Source organism: Alosa pseudoharengus, unplaced genomic scaffold (assembly GCF_046254945.1).
Source record: "Alosa pseudoharengus isolate Yale_2024_CS ecotype anadromous, Long Island Sound unplaced genomic scaffold, YU_APseudo_1.1 YU_APseudo_1.1_scf_17, whole genome shotgun sequence".
Taxonomy (NCBI): Eukaryota; Metazoa; Chordata; class Actinopteri; order Clupeiformes; family Clupeidae; genus Alosa; species Alosa pseudoharengus.
In genome coordinates this window covers 9,037,677-9,062,772 of record NW_027468640.1, presented here as the reverse complement: position 1 = coordinate 9,062,772, position 25,096 = coordinate 9,037,677, and the positions used below count along the sequence as shown (strand labels likewise).

Here is a 25,096-nt window from a genome sequence, read left to right as displayed (position 1 = left end):
CAGGCAAGGACATATTAGGCAGCAATAATACAGCTGTCTGTGTCTTCTCCCAATAGGTAGGCAGTATTTTATTCGGGTTTGGTCATAGAAATCAGGGATTTTTTCTTTAGTATAAGTATAAGTATACTCGTTTGATCCCGTGAGGGAAATTTGGTCTCTGCATTTGTCCCAATCTGTGAATTAGTGAAACACACACAGTTCATTTTTGGGAAGTATTTATTGCGAATTGATTCAAATTTTGGGCATTCTGTTAAAAAGTGTAATTCAGTTTCGACAACATCATCTCTGCACTGCTGGCATAGACGCTGGTCTTTTGGAAGCCAGGTCTTTTTGTCTCTTCCTGTTTCTGGCTAAGCAGTGTTCACTGAGTCTGCATTTTGTTAATGTGCTTCTCAAATTTGTTTCTTTTATTTTTGTAGGTAATGTGCAAGTGTGTATTTCATGTTTAAGGTCAAATAGCATTGCATTTTGCTTTGGGATTGTGTTTTAGATTGCCAATATTCATCATAAATGTCTTTTAGGTTTTGGGGGGTTTGGTTAATCCAAACCTTTTGTGTGGATGTGGCCTGGTTTTGGGCCTTTAAAGTATCTTTGCTCAACTCATGGTGTTTCATCATCTTTTGGTGTTTTAATCAGAAGAGGGTATTGGCATAGTTCTGCCCTGCATGCGTTATTAATTGTGTGCCGGTGGACTTTTAGAATGGCTTTACAAAGTAAAGCTTTACAAAGTCTCTCTCTCTCTCTCTCTCTCTTCCCCCTCTATCTGTTTCTCTCCTTCATTCTCATTTATGCTTTACCCCCCCCTTTTCTGTTTGTTCTTGTCATGCTCTATCTCTTTTTACCACTATCTCTCTCCTTCACTCTCATTTGTACTTTACCCCACTATCCGTGCCTCTAGCTCTCCCTCCCTCTCTCGCTCTACATCCCTTTTTTTCTCTCCCTCCCTCTCACGCTCTACACCCTTTTCTCCCTCCCTCCCTCTCTTGCTCTACACCCCTCTTTCCCTCCCCTTCTCTCTCCCTCTACTCCCTCTTTTTTTCTCCCTCCCTCTCGCTCTTTATTTCTGTTTCTCTCTCTCTCTGCTTTACCCCTCTTTCCCTCCCTTTCTCTCCCCCTGTTAGGAGGGAGTTGCTGGAGCTGAAGGAACAGTATGTGCAGCTTCAGAAGTATGACCACGAATGACATCAAACCCAACTGCCATTGAGTGTGACGCCGCCACCGCCCCGCACGACCAGAACAACGGTACCATGCGGCCCAAATCACATCTGACATTGTCGGTTCAACACAACTCAGAGTAAACCTCTTTTACTATAAGGTTCATCACTTATTAACAGAGTTAATCTCTTATCTCTTATCTAAACCTACTCAGAATAGACTTTTTTCACTGCAGCCGTTTTGACGTGAAATAGTAGGGCAAGCACAAATACATTAATGAAGTGAGAGAAAGTGGAATAGAACATTATGTCCAATATTCCAATATTCCAATATGTGGTTTAATGTTTTGCATTTCTCAGTAGTGGGTCACTTTGACACTAAAAGTATAATTCTATGAAATGACTATGATATCTGTACTGTTCCTGTGTATCTGTGTGTAACTGTATTTAGAGATAAGCGGGAATATTATGACTTTGCAGTGTTTCACTGTTCTGCATGGCTGCGTCAGTAGCTATCTGCTCCGGATTGCCAGGTTGCCACTAATCAGAGTCTAATTCAGTGTAGTCCATGTGAGATGTGATGACCCATCTCCCGTCAGCCTGGAAGGATACTTAAACCCTAACCCTTAAACTCTAACTATTGTCTAGTTAGAGCAGCTGATGGATCTTTAGGTGAAGTCATGCTCTCTCTCCCTTGATGCGCATCATTGTAAATAAACTGATTTTTCATACTATTGATCTGACTGGGTCTCTATTCATCTGTGGTATCAAAATTACCATCAGAAGTCTCAGTTCAATTTAACCTTAATTAATGTCATTAATAACACCTGAACCTGCCATTCGCCTTATTCCCCCTGGCGGCCATTACGAGGCTAAAGGGTACACTTGCCATTACACCTCAGTCCAGCAGATGGTGGTGGTAATGCACTCCGTTTGCTAACTGCTAAAATAACTCACTGAAGAAGAAGAACAGGCCAGTGAACACATAGATATATAAAGGCTAGATGTCTCGTCCGCGCTGCTGGCCAATGGAGGTCGACGTCCGCACCTCGCTGCCATCTTGCCACAGTCAGCTCGCTAACTCATAACATTGTGTTTCAATGGTGCACTGTAATGACAGGTAGTGACCTGAGGGTGTCATTGTTATAGCCTGGGGGCATTGTTCTGCCTTTAGTAGAAGAAGAGATATACCTTACATCAGGTTCCACCATAGACAGTGAAAGAAATGGACAAACAGACTCGTTTTCAATGGGAGGGCACTGAGTCAAATAGAACGATTTCTCAGTTGGTCCCCCCAGTACTGCGCAGACTCACACTTAACTTTGTGACGTTAGCCATCGAACTGAATCTTGTAATTCATATGATAGATACACAGAAATTCTTCTCACACTTCCTTCGCCTTCAAAGTCATCAAAGTTAAATATTTATTTATGTATTATTATTAATATCATCCTCACAAGTGATACCAAGTTGTGTTAATGTTGAAGCTACCACACATGATCATCTTCAAAAACAGTCATGCTAAAACAAGTTATAGCCTTGAAGCTAATCATCTTTCCACTTTTCCGACCTACGGTCAATCCATCGAAAACCTCTGAAATGATTATCGTTAGTGCCGTTTTTCATTAGGTTTACTTGCCTCTATGCAATGCTTTACTTTAACATACAATGGTATAGGCTAGCTTTGTTCATGAGTTTCCGTGCTGGCTGGACTGAGCTTCTTATCCAAACAATACGGTTATCCCCCTACAGTGCGTTAGCTTCACTACAACCAGGCATGCTAAACATTCTTCTTACGGGAACTTAACGTTACGCACGAGGTAGTCGAGTCTTGTTTTGCCTTTTATTGTTTATGTAGATTACACAGAAGCTACAATATCGGCACAGGATATATGTTATATGAAGTTATGGTATTTCAAAAAAATCCCAAAATGAATGGGCTTCTATGGGGGTTAGCAGAGAAGTGGTCCCTCCAGCCTACATTGATTCTTCTACTTCCGGGAATTCGCCTGCCCCCTTGGGTTCCACAGAGCCCACCAGATAGCTTGCCAGTGACAAGATGGCCGCCGGTGACGCCGTTAGAGACTCCGCCATAAGACATCTAGCCTTTATTATGTATATCTATGAGTTAACCCTTCTTCTTTTTCGGTGAGCTTTTTTTTTTGGCAGTTTGCAAACGGAGTTCATTACCACCACCATCTGCTGGACTGAGGTGTAATGGCAAGTGTACCCTTTAGCCTCGTAATGGCCGCTGGGTGAATAAGGCGAATACATATCATGTCAAAAATAGCTGTTGTGAAAAATGTCCAATATCCTGCAGATGACTCATCTGGGCTTATCATTGACCAGACAGACACAAGTTCAAGAGCACTGATGTTTTTCATTGATCAATGTTCTTTTCCCAAGGAAAGAGAAATCAAGTCTGAGACTTTCTAATGAGGAGACACAGCACTCAAAAAATCCTCCATAGAAATGCATGGGGCTAGTTTGTAACGGCAATATGGCAGTTGTCTAAGCATATCACACCCCTTCCACCGTAAAACGTCGACATGTGAATACATTGAGCCAGTCATGTTGTGTAGGGTTGCCACATTTGATTTGTGAAAATCCGGGACATTCATTGCCGACCCCCCCCCCCCCCCCCCAGGAAAAAAAAAGTTATTTTGATTAATGTTAAATGCCTTTAATTATACTATGCCTATTACTGCTTTTAAATAATAATTTATTAACAAATGCTGCAAATGTTATACTGTTTAACTATAAATGGTGCATTATTGTCACTTTAAGGTTACTGAATCTAAACAGTTCTTATAATGCCCTTTCACCAGCTCTTTTAAGATATAAGGCTAATCCATAAACCTGTCGGCGTTGTGTAGGCCTACTGTGTATCTCTTTTTCTTCGCCGCTGGCCCTGACTTTGATTGTAGGTCTATATCATCCTCCGTCTCGCGCCCCATTTTTATCAAACCAAATCGAACCGAAATTTCTTTTTTTTTTACTAGGCTACCCTCTCCAATCTGTTGCCTACCCGCACACACTCACTCTCTTGGACATGCTTGTTGCGGCCGGTAGTTGTTAGGTGATGCTGATGGTTAAGGTAAACTTTCGTTTCGCAGGTCTGCATTACAACCAATCAAATAAGCGCATGCGTAGGTTTTATTGAAAGTGAAACTAGGTGAATACTTAAAAAATAGAAGTACCTTTGCACCAAAAAACGGGACATTTGGACATTTTTTTCTGATTGAATCATTCCTTGATTGTTTTTTTTTATTGAAAACTCATTGAAACACATTTTCTTGTTTGCTGTTTGTTTTTTTAGGCGCACAATCATATTAGATTTATTTATTTATTTATTTATTGATTGATTGATTCCTGTTTGCTGTTTTGTTTGTTTGTTTGGGGCAGGTGACGAGGGGAGTAAGAAGGAGACTCCTAAAGGCCCTCAGTTTGAGAGCGGGCTGATTGTCAAGATCACACACTCACAGCCTCTGCCCGGGAAGAAGTGTGTGAAGGTACTGCAATTGTGTGTGTGTGTGTGTGTGAGAGAGAGAGAGTCTCTGCCTGGGAAGAAGTGTGTGATGGTACTGTAATATTGTGTGTGTGTGTGTGTGTGTGTGTGTGTGTGTGTGTGTGTGTGTGTGAGAGAGAGAGAGAGTCTCTGCCTGGGAAGAAGTGTGTGATGGTACTGCAGGACCTGTGCTCAGTCTAGAGATTGGTTGGTGGGTTGTTTTGATGCTGATTTCATAGTTGTAGTTTTACAGTTCATCGTGTACTCTGAAATTCCCGTACTCTAATCTTGATCCTTTGTGATCAGGACGCCCTGTCTGAGATCTCTAAATGTGGGTGTGTGTGTGTGTGTGATCAGGACGCCCTGTCTGAGATCTCTAAATGTGTGTGTGTGTGTTTGTGATGGTGTGTGTGATCAGGACGCCCTGTCTGAGATCTCTAAATGTGTGTGTGTTTGTGATGGTGTGTGTGTGATCAGGACGCCCTGTCTGAGATCTCTAAATTTGGGTGTGTGTGTGTGTGTGATCAGGACGCCCTGTCTGAGATCTCTAAATGTGTGTGTGTTTGTGATGGTGTGTGTGTGATCAGGACGCCCTGTCTGAGATCTCTAAATGTGTGTGTGTGTGTTTGTGATGGTGTGTGTGATCAGGACGCCCTGTCTGAGATCTCGTGCGCTTTAAGACGGCCGAGGACGCGCACGCCGTCATGGCAGCACAAGCACAGCTCCACAAGAAACACCACTGGAGACTGGAGATCCTCTCAGGTCAGTCTTACACACACACACATACATATAAACACACATCCTCTCAGGTCAGTCTTACACACACACACATACATATAAACACACATCCTCTCAGGTCAGTCTTACACACACACACACACACACACACACACACACACAGACACACATACACATACATATAAACACACATCCTCTCAGGTCAGTCTTACACACACATACACACACACACACACACACACACACACACACACACACACACACACACACACACACACACACACACACACACACACACACATACACATATAAACACACATCCTCTCAGGTCAGTCTTACACACACAAACACACACACACACACACACACACACACATATAAACACACATCCTCTCAGGTCAGTCTTTGATTTGCAGGCAGCACCTGAGAAGCTCCGGTGTAACTTCTTCAGACCCCAAGGAGCAGTCATTTCCCTGACTGAAAACATAGTTCAAAGTATGTATATGCTTACAAAATGTCACATTGTTATTTGTACATGTTGTAACTTTACAAATCACAGCATGTAAATAGGAAAATGTTGGAGTTCTTTTGTACACTGGGAGGTGTAGGCTATTTGAAGGCGGCCACTTCGATGCACTGTGCTAAGCTAGGCTAGCCGTGGGTGCGTCAGACCGAGTAACTACACGCACAGAGATGAGAAGGGTATGTATCGACTTATCGAACTCTGCAGGTATACAGTCAATAAGCTAAAGTCCCAAAAAGTCGACGTGTTCCTTTAAATAGGCTAGTCAATTAGCCTACGGTTGGGTTAAACCATTAGGGGGGGGGGGGGGGGGGGTTCTGTACCATTAACCCCACACAGTTAAAATCAACAGCTTAATAAAAAAGACACATATGTACACAAGACATAAACACATACACAGCAATAAACCTGGAACTCAGTGCAGTGGGTGTATGTTTGGTTGCAGTCTATGCAGGTGTGGCACAAGGCAGGCTTTTGAGAGAGAGAGGAGTAGTTCGCACTCTGAAATAAAAGACTTAAACAAAGTCTACAGAAAGGAGTTTTTCATTTAATTTTGGGAGCAAGAGCTGCTAATCTTGCTCCCAAAATTAAATGAAAAACTCCTTTCTGTAGACTTTGTTTAAGTCTTTTCTTTCAGTGTGCGAACTACTCCTCTCTCTCTCTTCAACTCTTGGTTTAAATGCACCTGGCTAAACTGTAGATCATCTGAGTGCAACAATACTCCCCTGCAACAAGGCAGGCTTTTAAAGGTTTATCGTAGGAGAGTGGGTATGGGAAAAGGAGAGGGCTCCCTTTTCACACATACTTTTTCAATACTCAAATGGAATGACAAAAACAATCTTAGCCACATTGTGAAGGTGGCTGGGAAGTTGATTGGCTGTCCACAGTTGTCCTTGCTGACCATTTATGAGAAGCAGGTCATCCAGAAGGCAATTTCTATACTGGACTGTAAAAATCATCCCCTTCACTGTTCATTTGAAGCTCTTCCCTCAGGCCGGAGACTAAGAGTCCCATTTTATAAGTCCAATAGGACAAAAAACTCTTTTATTCCTAGTGCAATACGCCTGCTAAATTTGCACAATTTTGCTTTATTGCACAGAAACGATTCTGATGAGCATCTGTCAGAAACGTAGATTGATAAGACAGTTTCTTTCTTTCTTATTTTCTTTCTTAACCTTCTTAACTTATATTAACCTGTGTCTTTTACCCCATCTTGTGTTTTTGTGTATCTTGTGCTATTTATGTGTACCTGACTGCGAGACAAGTTTCCCTTTGGGACTATGAAGTTAACTGAACTGAATTTCCTAAGTTCTCGGTAGATTTTTCTGACCACATTCTTGGCAGTTTGTACAGGCACTCACTCAATCCAGCTGTTGCCAACTTTAGGTTTTGTTTTCACCGAGCGGAGCATATAGACTGTGCTTTATGTCGAAAGGAAATGTCATTACCGCAATGTTGAGAATTTGACCTCAAAGAAAGACAAAAAAAAACAGGGGCCTTAATTTAAATTATGGAAAAAGTCTAAAGTCTACTTAAAGCTATTTTTTATTGAGGCAAAATCTATTTGATTCTGATTTAATTTGATTTATGACGAAGATCATCCTAAGCATGAACATCAGTTGAACGCTCCCACATGCCACACAATAGGTTTAGTTATTGCATGAGACATGTCACTCATTGACTGAGAGCCCTATTTAAGCAATGGGGACAGTGCAAATAAGTCAACCCTCAAAAAAATCTGAAACAGGAAGGTAGTTTTTAAAGAAATTGAAAAAGACCGCTCTGCGCGCCCACAAAGTTGCCAGCTAATTCAAAGGTCACCTAAACAACTTCCTAAAGACGTGAAATTTGGTTTTACGCCTCTTATAGAAGCATACTACAGGGGCTGACAAAAATGAAGGGAATTATGAAAAGAAATTCAAGATAGCTGCCTATATCCACTAACTGTCTCAAGGACACAAACACTCAAGCACCTCAGGCAGACCTCAATAAACCATAAACCATGCACACATCCCCTGCAACTTCTTAAGACATAGCATAACATTGCAATAGATTACATCTTCCCTTCTCTACCTACTCTTACCACTTCTCATCCTACGATACCACGACCATGGCAGCCTTGACATCAAGGAGGTGGTCATCCCCCAGCCCCCACACCCCCTCAATACCAGTGCAACACTCACCTCCACCATCACAGGCTATCGTACCCCCACCATCACTGGATATTGCACCCCTCCCCCACATGGCGATCACGAACAATGAGGCGACAACGACCTCAGTCAACAGCCATCAGACACACAGATCCCAGATGCATCACATGTGATGAAGACAATGGAGCGTCTGGTCTTAGGTATGCTCAGACCCCAGGTACGCCATGCACTAGACCCGTTACAGTTTGCATACCAGGAGAAAGTGGACATGGACGATGCCATCACTTATCTTCTACACAGGACACATTCTCACCTAGACAAGAAGAAAAGTGCTGTGAGAATCATGTTCTTTGATTTCTTAAGTGCTTTTAACACCATCCAACCCCTCAGACTGGGAGACAAGCTCTTGCAGATGGGTGTGGACGCTCACCTGTGGGGTATACTACGAAGCACGTTAGACATATCTAGGCTATGTAGACATATCGAGGCTTCACAAAGCCTTGACTCAGGGGTATACGTTAAGTGATACTACAATAGCAGTTATGTGATATATTTGTCAAACTACGCTTTCAGCTCAGATCTGTGCGCGTTCTCGGTGTTGGGATGACGTTGGCCAATCGTGAAACGTGGAGACGCACAAGACCGCCTCTATTTAAAAACAATTACTTCTGCATTCATGAGCGATAGCTTAATCTACACTGCGGTTATTTTTTGTGTCTAACCTATAACATCAAATAAATCAATTGCCATCAGTTGTTGTATGGTATGCACGTCCATAGTGCGATATATGCACGCTTAGCACTATTAAAGCGCATTCGAGATCCAAAATGTTAGTAGAGGCGGAGGCCGCATAGTCTGTCTGCCTCTCCACCCTCTCCATGTTTGGGTACTGTCTGTCCACTAGCCACTTTTTACCACTGTCTTACTGCCTCACTGTTTGCGTGCTATATTAGCACATATGCATAACCCCTCCCTCCATCCCACAGCTGGATTGTGGCCACACTATATATATATATATATATATATATATATATATATATATATATAGTTTTTTTTTTTTCTATAGTTTTTTTTATATTACCTTGCCTACTCTCTGATATGTCCATATTTATTTTATGCTGGTCTCTAGACTTTATTCTTGCACTGTTGCACTCTTGGACTTACTTATTTGCACCATCACCATGACACTCACTCACACAGAGCAGCTTACCTTACTATGCACAGCGAATTACAGGCTCAGTCCCTGCCTCATTGCAAGCGCCTCTGATTGATTAATCACCCACTATGTGGATACTGTTTTTTAGACTTGATTTAGATTTAGTGTTATTTAGTATAATTTGTATTTTGGTATATTCTTTATCTTCTACTGTCCTTGTTGCTTAGTTGTGTTTTTTATATTATATACTTTTAATTACTTTTTTTCTGCTGAATGTGTGATGTCTGTATGCTACTGAGACCTTGAATTTCCCCAGGGGATCAATAAAGTATCTATCTATCTATCTTTCTATCTATCTATCTATCTATCTATCTATCTATCTAATATGTAGGCACTCCTATCCTCTAGAACAGGGGTATTCAATTAATCTTCAGCGAGGTCCAGTTACGGAAAATTTCCTCAAGCAAAGGTCCAGAGCATCATAACGTTTAGGCTATGTATATGTATGTATGTATAATATATATACAGGGGCGGAGCCAGAGGGGTGGCTCCGGGTGGCACAGGCCACCCTTGAGATTCGATTGGCCACCCCAGGTGCCACCCCAAATCCTAGTCTACGATTGGCCATTAACATGGTGTAAGGCGGGACCTTTCTTGATGCACTTGCAGCAGTGTGAAGTGTCAGACGTCAGAAATGTAAGTGGCAAACACGCTTGCCTTTATTGGCCTGCGGCACAATTGAACTGCGGAACGAAAGGTTTCCCCGATCAGGAAATACTCTTAATACGCAACTTTGTGTAGGCTTAACAGAGGTAGCCTAAATATTGTGCCTATGACAGCTTTAAAAAAAAAAACATTTATTTTACTTGTCTCGCTGGATTGAAGGCAGAATGTGGGCTGTTGCGCAAATAGATGAATGAGGGTCGGGAGATTCCGTTAACAAAAACCTAAAGTTTTGCTAACATTTTCTCCATTATTATCGTAAAATATGTCTCCATGCAGGGCAGGGCTGGTTCTAACCTAGGCTAGGCTACTATATTTGGGTGGGCTAGAAATTTTGGGTGGGCAACATAGCAAAGCTGTCAAATTGGATCAAAACTAACATAAACACAAAACAAACACAAAACAATCAGTACTACCTAGCTTGAGTTGTATGTATGATACATGTATGTAAAATACAAAATAGTATGTTGTCATTTTTATTTTATTTAGTTGGAAAAAAATGGCATCATATTTTGTATCAAAATACTTTATAGGTTTGTAGTTTAAAAATAGTGCCAAATTCTTTTGGTAAAACCAATAACCTACTTTTGGTGATGTGATTATAAAAGTGCAAAACAATGAATGCAGCACTGGTGCTGACTTGTAATTTGCCCAGAGTTGTTGTGATCAGAATATTGAGATTTAGGCAGATAAGTATGGGGGGTTTTTCCTGCCATTAATACAATTAAAATGAAAACAGTGAAATTAAAATGAAAAACTCGTTTTGCCATTTAATTTTCAAAGTGTCAGTGCAATTATCCTGCCAAATTTAAAAATAAAATGAAATATATACATTTGGCTTTTAATTTTCCTGATAAACACGATACATTTGTGACAAAAATAAAAATAAATTGAAAACGTCTATTTGTCATTTCATTTTCATTACCATCCTGGTATATTACTGCCAAAAATGAAAATGAAAATGTTAGTTGGAAAATGAAAATGCAAACTTCACTTTGACTTTGCCTTTTCCTGACAATGCGCACAATGTATGCCAAAATGATAAATAAAATGAAAACTGACACCTGCTTGCGATTTATTTTCCATTTCTCGATTTTCATTTTCATTTTCAAGTTCACAACATGCAAATGAGCTGCATTCTTAATGAGATGTATGTGGGTGGTGCTCTGGTGACGACAAATGCAAGTGACTAAATTTTTAAAGTACAGCTCGCTGCAGCCTGCGGGAAGGCGAGGCTTGACATCAAGCCCCGCCCACATCCAACTCAGCCATGTTTTCTTTGCCTACGTCACTCCCCTAGCGAATTATATAGTATATTGTTTCATATTAGATGATAGAAACTGATGATTTAGGCTAAACACAAATTACATTTCATGCAACAACAGTGAATTTTTCATGTAGGCCTAGGCTAGTTACTGTAATTGGGTTCGTGTAGGCCTACTTTTTCGTTCATTTCATTTCCGGTTTTGAAACAATAACCATGCACATTCACAAAAATTGGTCATTTTAAATATGACAATGTGTTCAAACGGAAAACGAGCCATAGGCCTATTTCATTTAATTTAGCCCTCAAAAGTAGAATGGTGTGTTGTTTCATTATCATGGACTATCAGTTTAACAGCAAGAATTCTCCATTACAACCAAATAGCCTACAAAGGGGCGATTTTGCTTGATTAACAACAGGTGAACCAGAAACATGCATTGTGTAACGTTAACCGGTTAGATCAAGCTCGACATCCTCATCTCAAATATAGGCTACTGCCCAGATAGCAAGCAGCTATCGGACCACCGGTAGATAGGCTACTTGTCAGCAACCCGCGATGATAACGTTAGGCCACCGGCAGTCCGCTGTATAAATGAATAAAGAAAAGGTTGTCAAATCTGAGGCTCGTTAGCCCAGCGGACCGCGGTAGAACCGATGTGCAAAAACTCAGCGGTCCGCCGGCGACAGCGAAACCAGTGGGCCGCCGCCAGCCTAATTGCCATCTGGGTGGTTAACTTTGCTGGCTAGCTAGCCAGCTAGCTAGTTCCTATCTGACGAACGAGTAGTGTGACCAAAGATTGTTAAGGCGGAGCCTTTGGTGTGACAACAGCGTTCTTACGGCTCCCACACACAGCTGCGTTCCGTCAATGCATGCCAGTGGGTGTTCCCGACGGTAGCTATGCAAATTACTTGAAGTAAAACCGTAATGTGATTGGTTGGTGCCGTCCGTAGATTGGCTTGATTGGCCGGTGCCGTCTGTCGGTGCAGCAACAGTTGAACTCCTCAACGCGAGCGGCGGGAGAAACGCGGCGCGACGGACCCACAATTCAGTTCGGCAACGGATCACGTGAGCCCATGTAAAGTGAATGGGATGCGTCTCCAGCAACGCAAAGCACGCAGCTGTGTGTGGGAGCCGTTATGGAAACGTTGGTGCTGTTGCGAGTTTCTGCACTGGTTTGAATCCACAGTTTACGTGTTGAATTACACAATAAAACGTGTTTTGCAGTAAGCTGCTGGTTTGTAGAATGTAGCACTAGCAGCTCGCCCAGTAGTCTCGTTGCTAAAAATGTCAAGAGCACCTGGCTGCAGAGTGCAGACCTATGGGGAGTGGAGCATGGAGGTATTATATATATAACTGGAGAGAGTGACTAAGTCCCGCCCCCATTCATTTCAATGGCCCATGCTAGGCTAGCTACTTCAGCCAAAAAAGCATGAAATTGACCGCAGCCATCTTTACGAAAATGGCGTTTCATGGGTGTTCGTTTCCGGCACCAGCTAGAATTAGCCTATTAGATTCCACGTTACAGACGGAGACAACGTAAGGTACAACGGTATGTCGTTGATGAAGATTGGACATTCCCTCAGAGGAAAAGATGTTGTTTGAGAACGCACTTCACCTCGTTATAAGCGCAAATTCATTTAATTGGTTAGGATAACATTTTGGGAATGGTGGTAAAGTTTGCCCTGTCTCTGAAGTCCTAGGTTATTTAATGTGATGTTCATATGTGATAATAAACGATGCGAATCAATATTGTGTCACTTTAGGCTTCACAAATAATGATCCCTAAATACTATATTTGGACAATGTTGTAGGCCTATTACGCAATAGGCTATCCAACGAAAATGACTTTTAATTAAGTAGACATGGTATGTAAGAAACGTGTGGATAGCTGGGATTTTTGCTGCACCCAGTGTGAATTTGCAGCTTGTTAAGCCTAGGCTACATTTGCAGGCAGACGAAATGAAGCCAACGCAAGTTAAACTTCCGATAGAAGCGCACATCCCTCGGGTATTGTGGTTCGAGCAGGCATAGAGTCTGCAACTGTTGTTGGACATTTGGCAGCCTGAACATTTAAATCAAATGCATGGCCTAATCATGTCAATGTTGCAAGAAAGCAAACGAAATAAGTCATTGACATTTGTTTCGTTTTAAATCACTTGGGGAGACAGGTTATATGATCCAGACGTTGCGTTCTACAGAACTACAGCCTGTGCGTTTTAAAATAGTCTTCATACACAACGCAATGAGTAGGCTAATAATTGTATATAGGTCATTGCTATGCATCTGCCAAAGTGTATGGTAGTCAGTTACTTTAAGGTAATTACTTGGCACCCTGCATATACGGCAAATAATAGCCTAATATGACAACATTAACATTTTTCTTTTATTTACCACAAAGTCCGGTAATACAGCCTAAACCATGTAGGCATTAAGTCAAGTATCAGTAGCTTAATCCAAGTAGTTAGTTGTTTTATTTGTCGTCTTCCAGAAATGCAAACCAACATGGACGCGCAAGGACGCTCGTGCCCAACACTAAACTCGTGCCTGAGCTGTCATCTGCCAATCAGCATGTAAAAACTGGTGCCGGAAGTTGCAACCATGTAACGCCATGTTTTCAAAAATGTCGGCGGCCAAATGCCATGCTAAGTGGCTGAAGCCAGAGAATGTCTAATAAGGGGAGAACTGCCACTCTCGGAAAAACTTCCGGTTTCTGAACTGGTTGCAGTTCCTCCTGTGGTTCCACATGAGGGCGCTCGTCCACGAGTGCAGAATGCATGGAGGTCTATGGAGCTGTACCCCTCAAAATCCACTTTTCTCAGGATATAATTTTTTTTCAAGTAATTTGAGTATTGTATTCGAAAGGGGAGGCAAAGAAAATACACTTGGTTGAGTATTGTATTTTTTAAAGTCACTTAATTGTTCTAAAAAGCCTTTCAAATGTGTCAATGACATCATTCATTAGCACAATGCTAGCGTGTTATGTGTAACAACGACCCAACCTGTAAGAAATCAAAAGGACATAAGTACTCGTTCATTCAACTTTTGACCTATAACCCATGTTGAAGTTATACAAACTACAATCAAATCTGAGATTTGTCAACGACAATCAGGTGAAAGAGACAAATTTAGCCGTCTAGCTCCATTGACTCCCATTCATTCTGCACTCATGTCTTTTTCTAACTTAAATTAGTAACGTTAACGTTACTTGATGATGGTGCACCTTTTAGCTGAAACCGATTAAATTGCCAATTTACGTGCGCTCGGAGGTGAGACGAAAGCTGCTCAAGCGCTCAATAGCCTAATATAGACACCTTACTAACACCTGTTAATATGTGTGTTTAAGTTAACAACTTCCATATAAAATGAAAGAGGGCAAGTGAATGTGCACTCACTTTCCGATGTTGAAGCGTTAATTGTGGCGCTGATTTTGGCATTAGAGATTTTCGTTAACGTTATGCGTTGCTGTCAGTCTGAGGTAAATTGATGGAGGAAGAGAGGAGGCTGCCACTCGGGGCTTGTCAGTGAATTGACGCAGCAAGATAGGTTAAGTGCCCGAAATGGAAATAGTACTACATATGTGGTGGTGATAGTTGTTGAGTTCACATGAATCTTATCTGTTGATTATTTTATGGTGATGAAATAACGAATTACTTCGATTAAGCATAGGCTTAGTGAGTAGTGTAGCATAGTTTGTTGAGCGTGAAGACCTCATTTCGTTTTTCTTAATAGTAAATAAATAAATAATAAATATTGTTAATAATGCTGTCTAAATAATGTTGTTTGTATTGTCTGGTTTGATGGAAGAGGATACAGTAGTGCTATTCAAGTAGATTTTCTAACTCTAACCCTAATAGTTGATGTTGGTGCACCGTAGCGCTCGGAGGCAAGATGAGCGCTACAGTATGCTCAAGCGCTGGATATGATAAATAGAGAGAGAGAAAAAACGGCTGTCGTTGGTGAAGATGTAGGTAACAGTATTCAAGTAGATTTGCTAACTTTAGGTAGTGATGTAGTGGAGGCTAAACGCAGTTTATCCACCTCAGACATTTCAGAAGTAGAGTTTATCCTCTTATTAGAGTTTATCCACCTCTCAAAGTAGTTTATTCAACAAGTGCAACTTTTAACATTAAAAAAACACACTGTATGATCCACATTCACAATATGTACACACAACAATCTAGGTGCAATTTAATACCACTGGTATTGTTAAAAACATGATGGTGGCACTAGTCAGTGCATCAAGTTTACTCTGCTATTTGTTTTACCTTGGCGCATGCCTCTGTCATGGTCAGGCTTACCCACACACTGCAACATTTGTTAATTATTTAGGGCAGTACAGGCACATGCCTTACTCACGCAACACATAAGTTGTTGTATGGTATATCACTAAACTCACAAACCACATTACTGGTTATAGTGTCAGTAGTGCATCATTTTCTCTCACTTTAGTCATGTTTCTTTTTTGTCACGTATGCCACACCCAAAAGCACTGCATCACTGATTGGTGTTGTATTTTTACACTTGTGTTGTATTTTTACACTTACATAGCCATATTTGTTCTGTTCTTATAAGATAACTGCTAATACACTGTACATATTTATATCTAATTTATATTACTCTAAACCACCTTCTGTAAACCAACTGCATACCACTGTCTACATTGTGCTATATTTCTTGTTCTGCCTATGCACCACCTGTCTAAACTTTGTGTGTTACATTGCACTTTTTTGCCGTTCTGGTTAGACACAAACTGCATTTCGTTGTCTTTGTAGCCTGTGTTTTTAAACTGTTTTTGGCACGTATGCCACACCCACTAGCACTGCATCACTGATTGGTGTTGTATTTTAGTGCGTACACACTCACTTTGCCAGTCGTTTGGAACTGTTCTTTGCACATGTCATACGTACACATCAAGTTTACTCTGCTGTTCGTGTTACTCACACACTGGTTGATATTGCATCACTGATTGGTGTTGTATTTTAAAGCGTACACACTCACTTTGTCAGTCGTTTTTGAACTGTTCTTGGCACGTATGCCACACCCACAAACACTGCATCAATATTTCAGGGTTGTGCAAAACATTACATCACAGGTTGACATTGAAGTAAGTGCATCACTGGTTGGTATTGTATTTTTAGTGCGTACACACTCACTTTGCCTGTTTTGTTGTTCTTGGCACGTATGGCACACTCACAAACATGGTTGGTATTATATTTATACCTGTTCTTGGCACCTGTCTTACTCACACTACATGTTCTACGTGGCGACTACAAACGAGGACTCAGAACACAGCCCTGCAGTACACCCGTGTTTATGATCACTGCTGAGGTTGAGGTTTCAACAAACACAAATCGCTGGTTAATATTGTATTTAAGTACGTACACACTCACTTTGCCTGTGTTGTTGAACTGTTCTTGGCACATGCCATACTCACACACCGATTCACTGATAAATGTTGTCAATTGTACAATAAGTGGGGACTTACTTTCTTGTGTTTTAAAACTGTTCTTGGCACATATGCCACACTGACACACCGCATCATAGTCAATAGTAGGCCTACAAGGTCCAGCATATACTGCTACATCACTGGTTGATGTTGTATTGCTGTAAGTACACACTCACTTTCTTGTGTTGGACCGGTTCTTGGCACCTGCCATACTCATGTCAATGTTTCAGGCTCATGCACACACAGTACATCGCTGTTCGATATTGCACTGCTGTAAGTGTAAGTACACACTTACTTTCCTGAGTTTTTTTACCTTATCTTGGCACATGCTGTACTCACACCACATGCTCCATGATGAAACAACAAAAGAGGACTCCGAACACAGCCCTGCAGTGCACCCATGTTGATCATCAGTGATGAGGAAGAGTGTTCACCGACCCACCTCTGGCCCACCAGCATTAAGCATTTTTCCAGCTACGCGCACGGATGGCTGTATTAAGGTCGAGAGCCATTACAAATTGAAACGGCATATTGCTCGATGTCGGCAGTAGGCATAGTTCTACATACATGTAGGTTACACAGAACGTTGCAAATTGACATTACAATATATCAAATTTGTGGAATTTCTGAAATGATCGTACGTGTAATTCAGATAAAATGAACGTAGGCTACGCACAAAAAAACGTGCGTACGCCACTCTTCCAGGGGCCTCATTTATAAAAATGTTGCGTAGAAACCATCCTTCATTTGATCTTAGATCATTTCTGAAATGATCGTACGTGTGATTCAGAGAAAACGAACGTACGCACAAAAAAACGTGCGTACGCCACCCTTCCAGATGTGCCAATTATAAATCACAAATGAACGTGAACTTGTGGGCCTACAAAATAATAACACAATTGCTTAATTTAGCCTAACAGTGTGGCGCAGCGGTAAGATAGCCTTCCACAAAAAGGTCACAGAAAGTGCACCTCACATATGCCTACTCCATTAAAAAAAGCAGCCTGTAACTCACCCATTAGAAGTTCACTCTATACGGGCCTTCTGTTCAGCAGTCATTGATGATAATCGTTGAAACCCAACTGCCTGGCTCTGCAGGGGCCTCATTTATAAAAGGGTTGCGTAGAAACCATCCTTCATTTGATCTTAGATTATTTCTGAAATGATCGTACGTGTGATTCAGAGAAAACGAACGTACGCACAAAAAAACGTGCGTACACCACCCTTCCAGGGGCCTCATTTATAAAGCGTTCTTACGCACAGATTTGATCTTAGACCGTGCGTACGCTGAAATCCATGCCAACGCTCAGATTTATAAAAACCGTCTTTGACGTGGAAAAGTGCTTATCTCCACGTCAGGTTCAAACTTGACGTACGACCATTTCCTTGTGGTAATGCCGGGGTACTGCAATTAATCTGAGGTCCAAGTGCGATGCATTTTCAAAATTCCAAGACCAACGATATGTCTTTCTTTGCGATATGCATGATCAATATCAGAAGATTTTTAAAGACGTTTTTGGACGCAGCTTAATGTTTCATGGTTTGACATAAAACTGCTAATGAGAACTATAGCCCACTTAAGAAAGTGAAAAGACGTATAGCTTACTTATTTCACAATATCTAAAAAAAAACACCAAGACCTACGATAGAATAATTGAAACATTCTTACAGGTGATCTAGTATATTTAGTGTTCTCACCAATCTAATATTGACCATCAAATGTCCAATTGCCCTCGTTTAGGAGAGGAAGGCATTCAAAAAGGCATTCGAACAGTTTGATAATGTTGGAGGTTATTGTGCAGTATTGTGAATATAGGATAGTATTTGATCATACAGTTTTGAATGTTAAAAGTGAATAAACGTTTTTGAGAGGTGGATAAACTCTAATAAAAGGTGGGTAGGCCTAAACTCTATTTCTGAAATTTCAGAGGTGGATAAACTGCGTTTACTCGCGTTTAGCCTCCACTACATCCTAATTTGCGCTCATAGGCCTATTCCCAGCTTCATAACAGAAAGGTAATATTTGACTGTAAGCTATACAATGTAGGCTATAGATATTTTATATCATAAATAGCCTACACAACCAAGGGACGGAAGTTATCCTCTGAAAGCAGGGCATCTTCATATTTAGTGTTGCGACGGAGTTGCGTAAAGAGGTGCAGAGCGCGCACCTGTTTGCTTTTTGTGACTGGCAGTGCCCAAGATCAGATGACAATACGTGAGTTGAATAATGTAGGATAAAATATAAAGGTAAGCCTAAAGCAAACAATAAAGGACAATGTTTAAGCCATTGGACATTATTGAAAGAAAAGTATAGCAAAGATATGCAGAATGAATGAAAAATGACCGGCGTATAGGCTACTTTTTCAGCAAAAACATAGCCTACCCTAAAAAATAAACGTTTTTTTAGTCCTCTGTTTTGTAGGCTAAATCAGCATATTGCCCATGGTTCATATAACGTAGCCTACAGTAGCCTACTGTAACGTACAGGATTATATAGGCCTAGAGGTCTTTCCTTCATAAGCTAGGCCTAGGCTACCCATTTTTTTCTACAAAGTAGGCCTAAACATACGAAATGTTGATTATTCACATTACTGCAAGCAAAAGGAATGAAAGCGAGCAGAGGACAATGGACATGCATACGATCTCTTTCCAGAAAGCTTTGCTGGAAAAAACATAATTAGGTAAGCTATTCGAACTGACGCATATAGGCTACATCAGATGGCATAGGCTAGGCCTATACAATGTTTTCAATATATAATTTTACATAAGCTACAGCTTTTAGGCCATTGATTTCATTAAAACATATGCTAATGATATTGATGAGGGGGTGTTTACAAGGCGGAGACCTAAAACCATCCGGCTGCGCACAAGTTGACGTTCATTTGTGATTTATAATGGGCACATCTGGAAGGGTGGCGTACGCACGTTTTTTTGTGCGTACGTTCGTTTTCTCTGAATCACACGTACGATCATTTCAGAAATGATCTAAGATCAAATGAACGATGGTTTCTACGCAACCCTTTTATAAATGAGGCCCCAGATGTCAAGTCAGTAAAGTCAAGTCAGATTTATTTGTATAGCGCATTTAACATGCACAGAGTGCAACCCAAAGCGCTTATGATGTGCCAATTATAAATCACAAATGGACGTCAACTTGTGCGCAGCCGGATGGTTTTAGGTCTCCGCCTTGTAAACACCCCCTCATCAATATCATTAGCATATGTTTTAATGAAATCAATGGGGTAGGCCTACCTTTTGAAGGAAAGACCTCTAGGCCTATAGGATTATGCTAAAATCAGCATAATCCTATACGTTATGGTACAGTAGGCTACTGTACGTTTCCAATATGACCCAGGGTAATATGCTGATTTAGCCTACAAAACAGAGGACTAAATTATAATATGTCATGTAGGCTTAACGTTTCTTTTAGGATAGGCTATGTTTTTGCTGAAAAAGTAGCCTAGTTCGCCGGTCATTATTCATTCATTCTACATATCTTTGCGATCGTTTTCTTTCAATAATGTCCAATGGCTTAAACATTGTCCTTTATTGTTTGCTTTAAGCCTACCTTTATATTTTAGCCTACATTATCCAACTCACGTATTGTCATCTGATCTTGGACACTGCCAGTCAAAAAAAAGCAAACAGGTGCGCGCTCTGCACCTCTTTACGCAACTCCGACGCAACACTAAATATGAAGATGCCCTGCTTTCAGAGGATAACTTCCGTCCCTTGGTTGTGTAGGCTATATATGATATAAAATATCTATAGCCTACATTGTATACAGTAGCTTACATTCAAATATTACCTTTCTGTTACGGAGCTGGGAATAGGCCTATGAGCGCAAATTAGGATGTAGTGGAAGCTAAACGCGAGTAAACGCAGTCTACCTCTGCAATTTCATAAATAGAGTTTAGGACTACCCACCTCTTAGTTTATCCACCTTTCAAAAGAGTTTATTCTCTTTTAACATTTAAAACGGTATTATACAATACTATCCTATATTCCCAATACTGTACATTAACCTCCACCATTATCAAACATGTTCTGAATGCCTTTTTTAAAAATCCGATACCGCATGGGCAGTCCACCTCACCGAGATTAAGGACTTAACGTCAGAATTGCTAGGATTTAGTCTCCTCCTGTTCTCATCTTTCTTTTCGCTTGAGTGTGCCACTTTTATACTTACTAATTGCTGATTGCATTCCTGAATATAATAACTAAGTTACAACACATCCAGCAGTATAGCCTCACAACGTAGTGTAATCACGAATGACAGGAAGTAAGAACATTGGGATAAACACATTTTCCCCATTCCCAGCAGACCTTGTTCCTTTGTAAAATGGACAATAAATAAAGAAATGTAATAAGTTGCAGGTATTTTTTTTATTTCTAACTCATATTGTAGCCTATGTTTTAACATCTGAACGTAAACTTAATGCAAAAAATAAGGTCACCATGACTTATAAGGCATCTGAGTGGTAATAGGTGTCAATCCTCTGTAAAATAATGTAATATGACAAAACAATTTGAACATCTGAACACTACTGAGATAGCTACAGCTTATTTAGGCTGGGTCATGAGTTTTATAGTGCATCTTGAAGATATGAGCTTTCAGAAAAGATATGCTTTAGCTTATTGAATTAGATTTCGGGGTTTGGAGGTCATGCAAATGGTTGTTACATTCTCCAAATGCTTATGTGTAAGTGCTTGCATTTTTCAGTGCTAGGATTTGCAGAAATGGAGCGCATTTTTCGCTACAAAGGTATGTTGGCAGACTTTTTCGCTGTTATACAATTTGATTTGATGTTGTTGTTTTTTAACATAATCACTTTTTTGTGTAGACCAAATATTACACAGGTGCAGGGAACCATGTCGTCCTGCTGGTCACTACCACTGCCCTAACTGTGAACGTACAGTGGTACGAAGAGTAGACATGGGGAGACATTTGAACATATGCCACCCCAACCTCCGCTCTACACAGCCTGACCTCCGCTCCACACAGCCTGACCTCCGCTCCACACAGAGTGACCTCCAGTCTGCACAGCCTGACCTATGCTCTACACAGAGTGACCTCCAGTCTGCACAGCCTGACCTATGCTCCACACAGCCTGACCTCCGCTCCACACAGCCTGACCTCCAGTCTGCACAGCCTGACCTCCGCTCAACACAGCGTGACCTCCAGTCTGCACAGCCTGACCTATGCTCAACACAGCCTGACCTCCGCTCCACACAGCCTGACCTCCGCTCCACACAGCCTGACCTCCGCTCAACACAGCGTGACCTCCAGTCTGCACAGCCTGACCTCCAGCCTCCACTGCCTGACATCCAGTCTGCACTGCCTGACCTCCAGTCCAACCTCCACCCTGCACTTGCAGACCACCCCTATTCATGTAATCGTACAGCGCCCCCCAAGACGCCCCGACATGTGAAGTGCCCTCACTGCACCCTTGTTCTATACAAAAAAAATTTGGCTCTACACATACAAAGACAACATGGCCTACCAAAAGACATAACAGCAAAGTCACACCTAAAAGGTACATGTGTAGACCAAAGCAAAGGCCTGTATGCAGTCAGAAAAACGTCTTGCGGTTTTTCTGTCCCAATACATGTACAGAGAAAAACATGGGGCCAGACAAAAGTTACAAGGTGTGAGATGGAGGACTGCCGGCAATACCACCTGCTCGCCCAGCGGAGTGGCCTCACTCATAGCACCTGTCACCACATCAGGTCCATAGAGTACTGCAACACCTCTGCCACCGAGGTACCACTTCAACAGCAGGTCCTAGACGAAATGCTCTTAAGCAAATTTTTTAATGACTCCAAGGTGGCAGTGTGTAAACACAGACAAAAAGAAGCAGAGAATGCTCAGGCCCCCCTGTGTGTGTTGGTGGAAATTGATGGTTCTAAAAGCAATATTTGCCTTTCAATCCATGAACCAAGGCTACACCACTACAGCACCTTGGGCAGGGTAATAGTAACCTACAACAGAAAAAAGAACACCTGGCATTGCCCCTGTGCAAAGGCACGCACATCTTGTCCTCATAAACATATTGCGAAGTGGCACCTTTTTTAGACAGAAAAACACCTTTTCATGACTGCAACACCAACAACAGCATCACCACCATCAACTCCTCTTACCACAGAGATGGAGAGAACTGTGAGGTATGTGTATGGAAGCAAAAAAATACCTGCCACTCTTCCTGAAGAGGTCACAGCTCACAGACATTACCCTCAGCAGTTGTTTCCGACTGAAACAACTTGCCAGTTGTGTCCAGAGAACCCCAACTTAGAGGAGGCTGTGCGAGTCACCAGCAAAGCTAAAATAGTTGGCATGGAAGGTGTCACACAAAGTAAGTTCAATACATCTTTTGAAATTACACATACATCTAATTGAATACCCTAATGTCTGAATCTATGTCCATTAGACATTTCAACTTACAGAAGAAGGTGCACCAAATGCCAAATGATGTACAGGTACCAGGAGTGGACAGATGGCCTGCACAACTACAATGACCGCGTCATCCTGACGCTGCAGCTGTGTCAGTATTTAAGACACAATCTTCAGGTGTGTGTGAAGCAGCGAGCTATACAAGGCGCTGTGACTCAAGTTGCCTGACAGCAAGAGATGCCATTTGTAAAAAGTGTCAAGTGCCAGGTTTATGAGCTGCGCATGGTGTGAGGCCCTAATATTCTTCTTTTTTTTATAGAATCATGTGTCTGTGTCCCGAGTCATCAATTCTCTTGAGACTTTGTTAAAGATGAAGTTTCCAGCCAATGAGTGAATTTTTCATGGATACTGCCAATTTGAGGCACTCTGCAACACAGAGTACAAATACTCTTGTGTAAATTGTGGCTTTTACCCTCCAGTGGTGGTTATGGACCTCCACAGGAAAGGAGTGTCAATTTTGAGGGTATGTCTCCCTTTAGGTTCCATCTATTAACGTAACTCCATATACAGTGATGTCATGTATCTTGTATTGTGTTTTTACAAAATCCAGTTAGTGAGCTGGAACAACCTAGGGATGACTTTCGCGGTGAACACAACATAGAGGCTTTCTGGGAATCTGTTCATCTGCATATGATCAGCCGAGGATTTTTTGAGTGTGAGTTTGTCTAGATTATAAAAACACAGCGGAGAAGCTGTGTGCTTCTGCTTAGAATGAGCATTATTTTAATGGCAATGTATCCCATGAAGTCTCTTCACAGAATCCATTTGTTGTTAAACCAACATATGACAACTGGGTACTTTGGATCGGAAGGGAGACTCGTAAAGGAAGTACTGTGCTTAACACCGAGTTCGAAAAGGCCCCAGTGCAGAGCTGCTCGGCTAAACCTCAGTTATGCGATATAACAGAGGACCGCCTGGTTGATGAGCTGCTGAGGCAAAAGGTACAATCACTGATGATTGTTTTTGTTTGTTTTTCTTACTTTCAATGAAATGTATGTCCACTTCCCACGACTAATGGGAAACACAGATTATGAATTCAAATCATTTTTAGGTGTCCACCATTCGCAACTTGTGCAAATCCTGCAACATGGACACAAAGGGGTCACGCATGGACCTTGTGAACCGGTTACGGGGGGAAATGAAGAGCAGGCAGACCTATGACAAGGTGTTTCAGTCGATTTGGGGGGCCTGAAAATTTAGATTTATTACAATAATTAAATCACGGTAGAGAAGGAAGTTAGACTAAATATACATACACACACATATATACATATATATTTTATTCTTTCATAGGTGGATGGTCTGTCATTATGTGCCCTAGTACACTTCTGAAGAAAGTATATTCCATTATGAACTGGAATCGGCTGTGGAGGATGTCTGTGTCGATCATTCCTCCCAGCTGCATGGCTGAGACTCATAGCTTCACAGCTTACCCAGGAATACTTTCTTATTTGAATAAAACTTGCGCGATAGCTGTGCTCATCTCATCTGTGGATGTCGTAATGTTGTTCGTTGCATCACACCTAAACCCGCCTCAAAACCAACGCTGATTGGCCGTTCGTTTGGTGAACTGCTCCAAATTTTCTCTATCAGAAAGTTGCCAGACTGATCTGCGAGTGAAAACCTGAAGCTTGCGAGATCAGGATGGTCTCATGAAGCTAGACACTTTTATCTGTCAATTATATTACAAGGGTCATTGTCCCCAGTGCAACTCTGGGTTTTTTGTGTGGCTTCTGCTTGCTAGCCCAGCTCATTTATCACTACTTCACCCCGTATATTTAACAGATATCAACAAATTCAGGAACAGAATCCGGAAAAAAATTGAAGGAGATAGAATGACCTTAAAAAGACTGATTCTGCAGTACAATTCCACACCTCTGGTGGAACAGTTGGATATAGGAGGTGTTATGGCCAACTTAGCCAGCAATGCTCCTGCTGTACAGCTATGGCCATGGAGTGGAGGAGGTATAATGAATAAC

At 41.5% G+C, this 25,096-nt stretch overlaps 1 protein-coding gene across 1 annotated transcript; it reads left to right on the top strand.

Moving 5' to 3' along the window:
- LOC143127206 (uncharacterized) lies at nt 1–25,011 on the top strand. Its single transcript, XM_076288546.1, has 11 exons — nt 1–1,242; nt 4,560–4,666; nt 5,311–5,424; nt 5,817–5,895; nt 21,390–21,431; nt 21,511–23,019; nt 23,095–23,234; nt 23,377–23,580; nt 23,668–23,772; nt 23,865–24,058; nt 24,903–25,011. Exons 1-6 carry the CDS (start codon nt 1,179–1,181, stop codon nt 22,740–22,742), a joined length of 1,638 nt encoding a protein of 545 aa, XP_076144661.1. The 5' UTR covers nt 1–1,178; the 3' UTR covers nt 22,743–23,019; nt 23,095–23,234; nt 23,377–23,580; nt 23,668–23,772; nt 23,865–24,058; nt 24,903–25,011.
- The last annotated feature ends 85 nt before the right edge of the window (nt 25,012–25,096 follow it).

What these genes read in the sequence shown, in the direction of transcription:
- LOC143127206 (XM_076288546.1), top strand. Translation starts at nt 1,179, where the DNA reads ATGACATCAAACCCAACTGCCATTGAGTGTGACGCCGCCACCGCCCCG. An exon ending in CCCGCACGACCAGAACAACG is followed by an intron (nt 1,243 to 4,559) that starts GTACCATGCGGC and finishes TGTTTGGGGCAG; the next exon opens with GTGACGAGGGGAGTAAGAAG. An exon ending in CCGGGAAGAAGTGTGTGAAG is followed by an intron (nt 4,667 to 5,310) that starts GTACTGCAATTG and finishes GTGTGTGATCAG; the next exon opens with GACGCCCTGTCTGAGATCTC.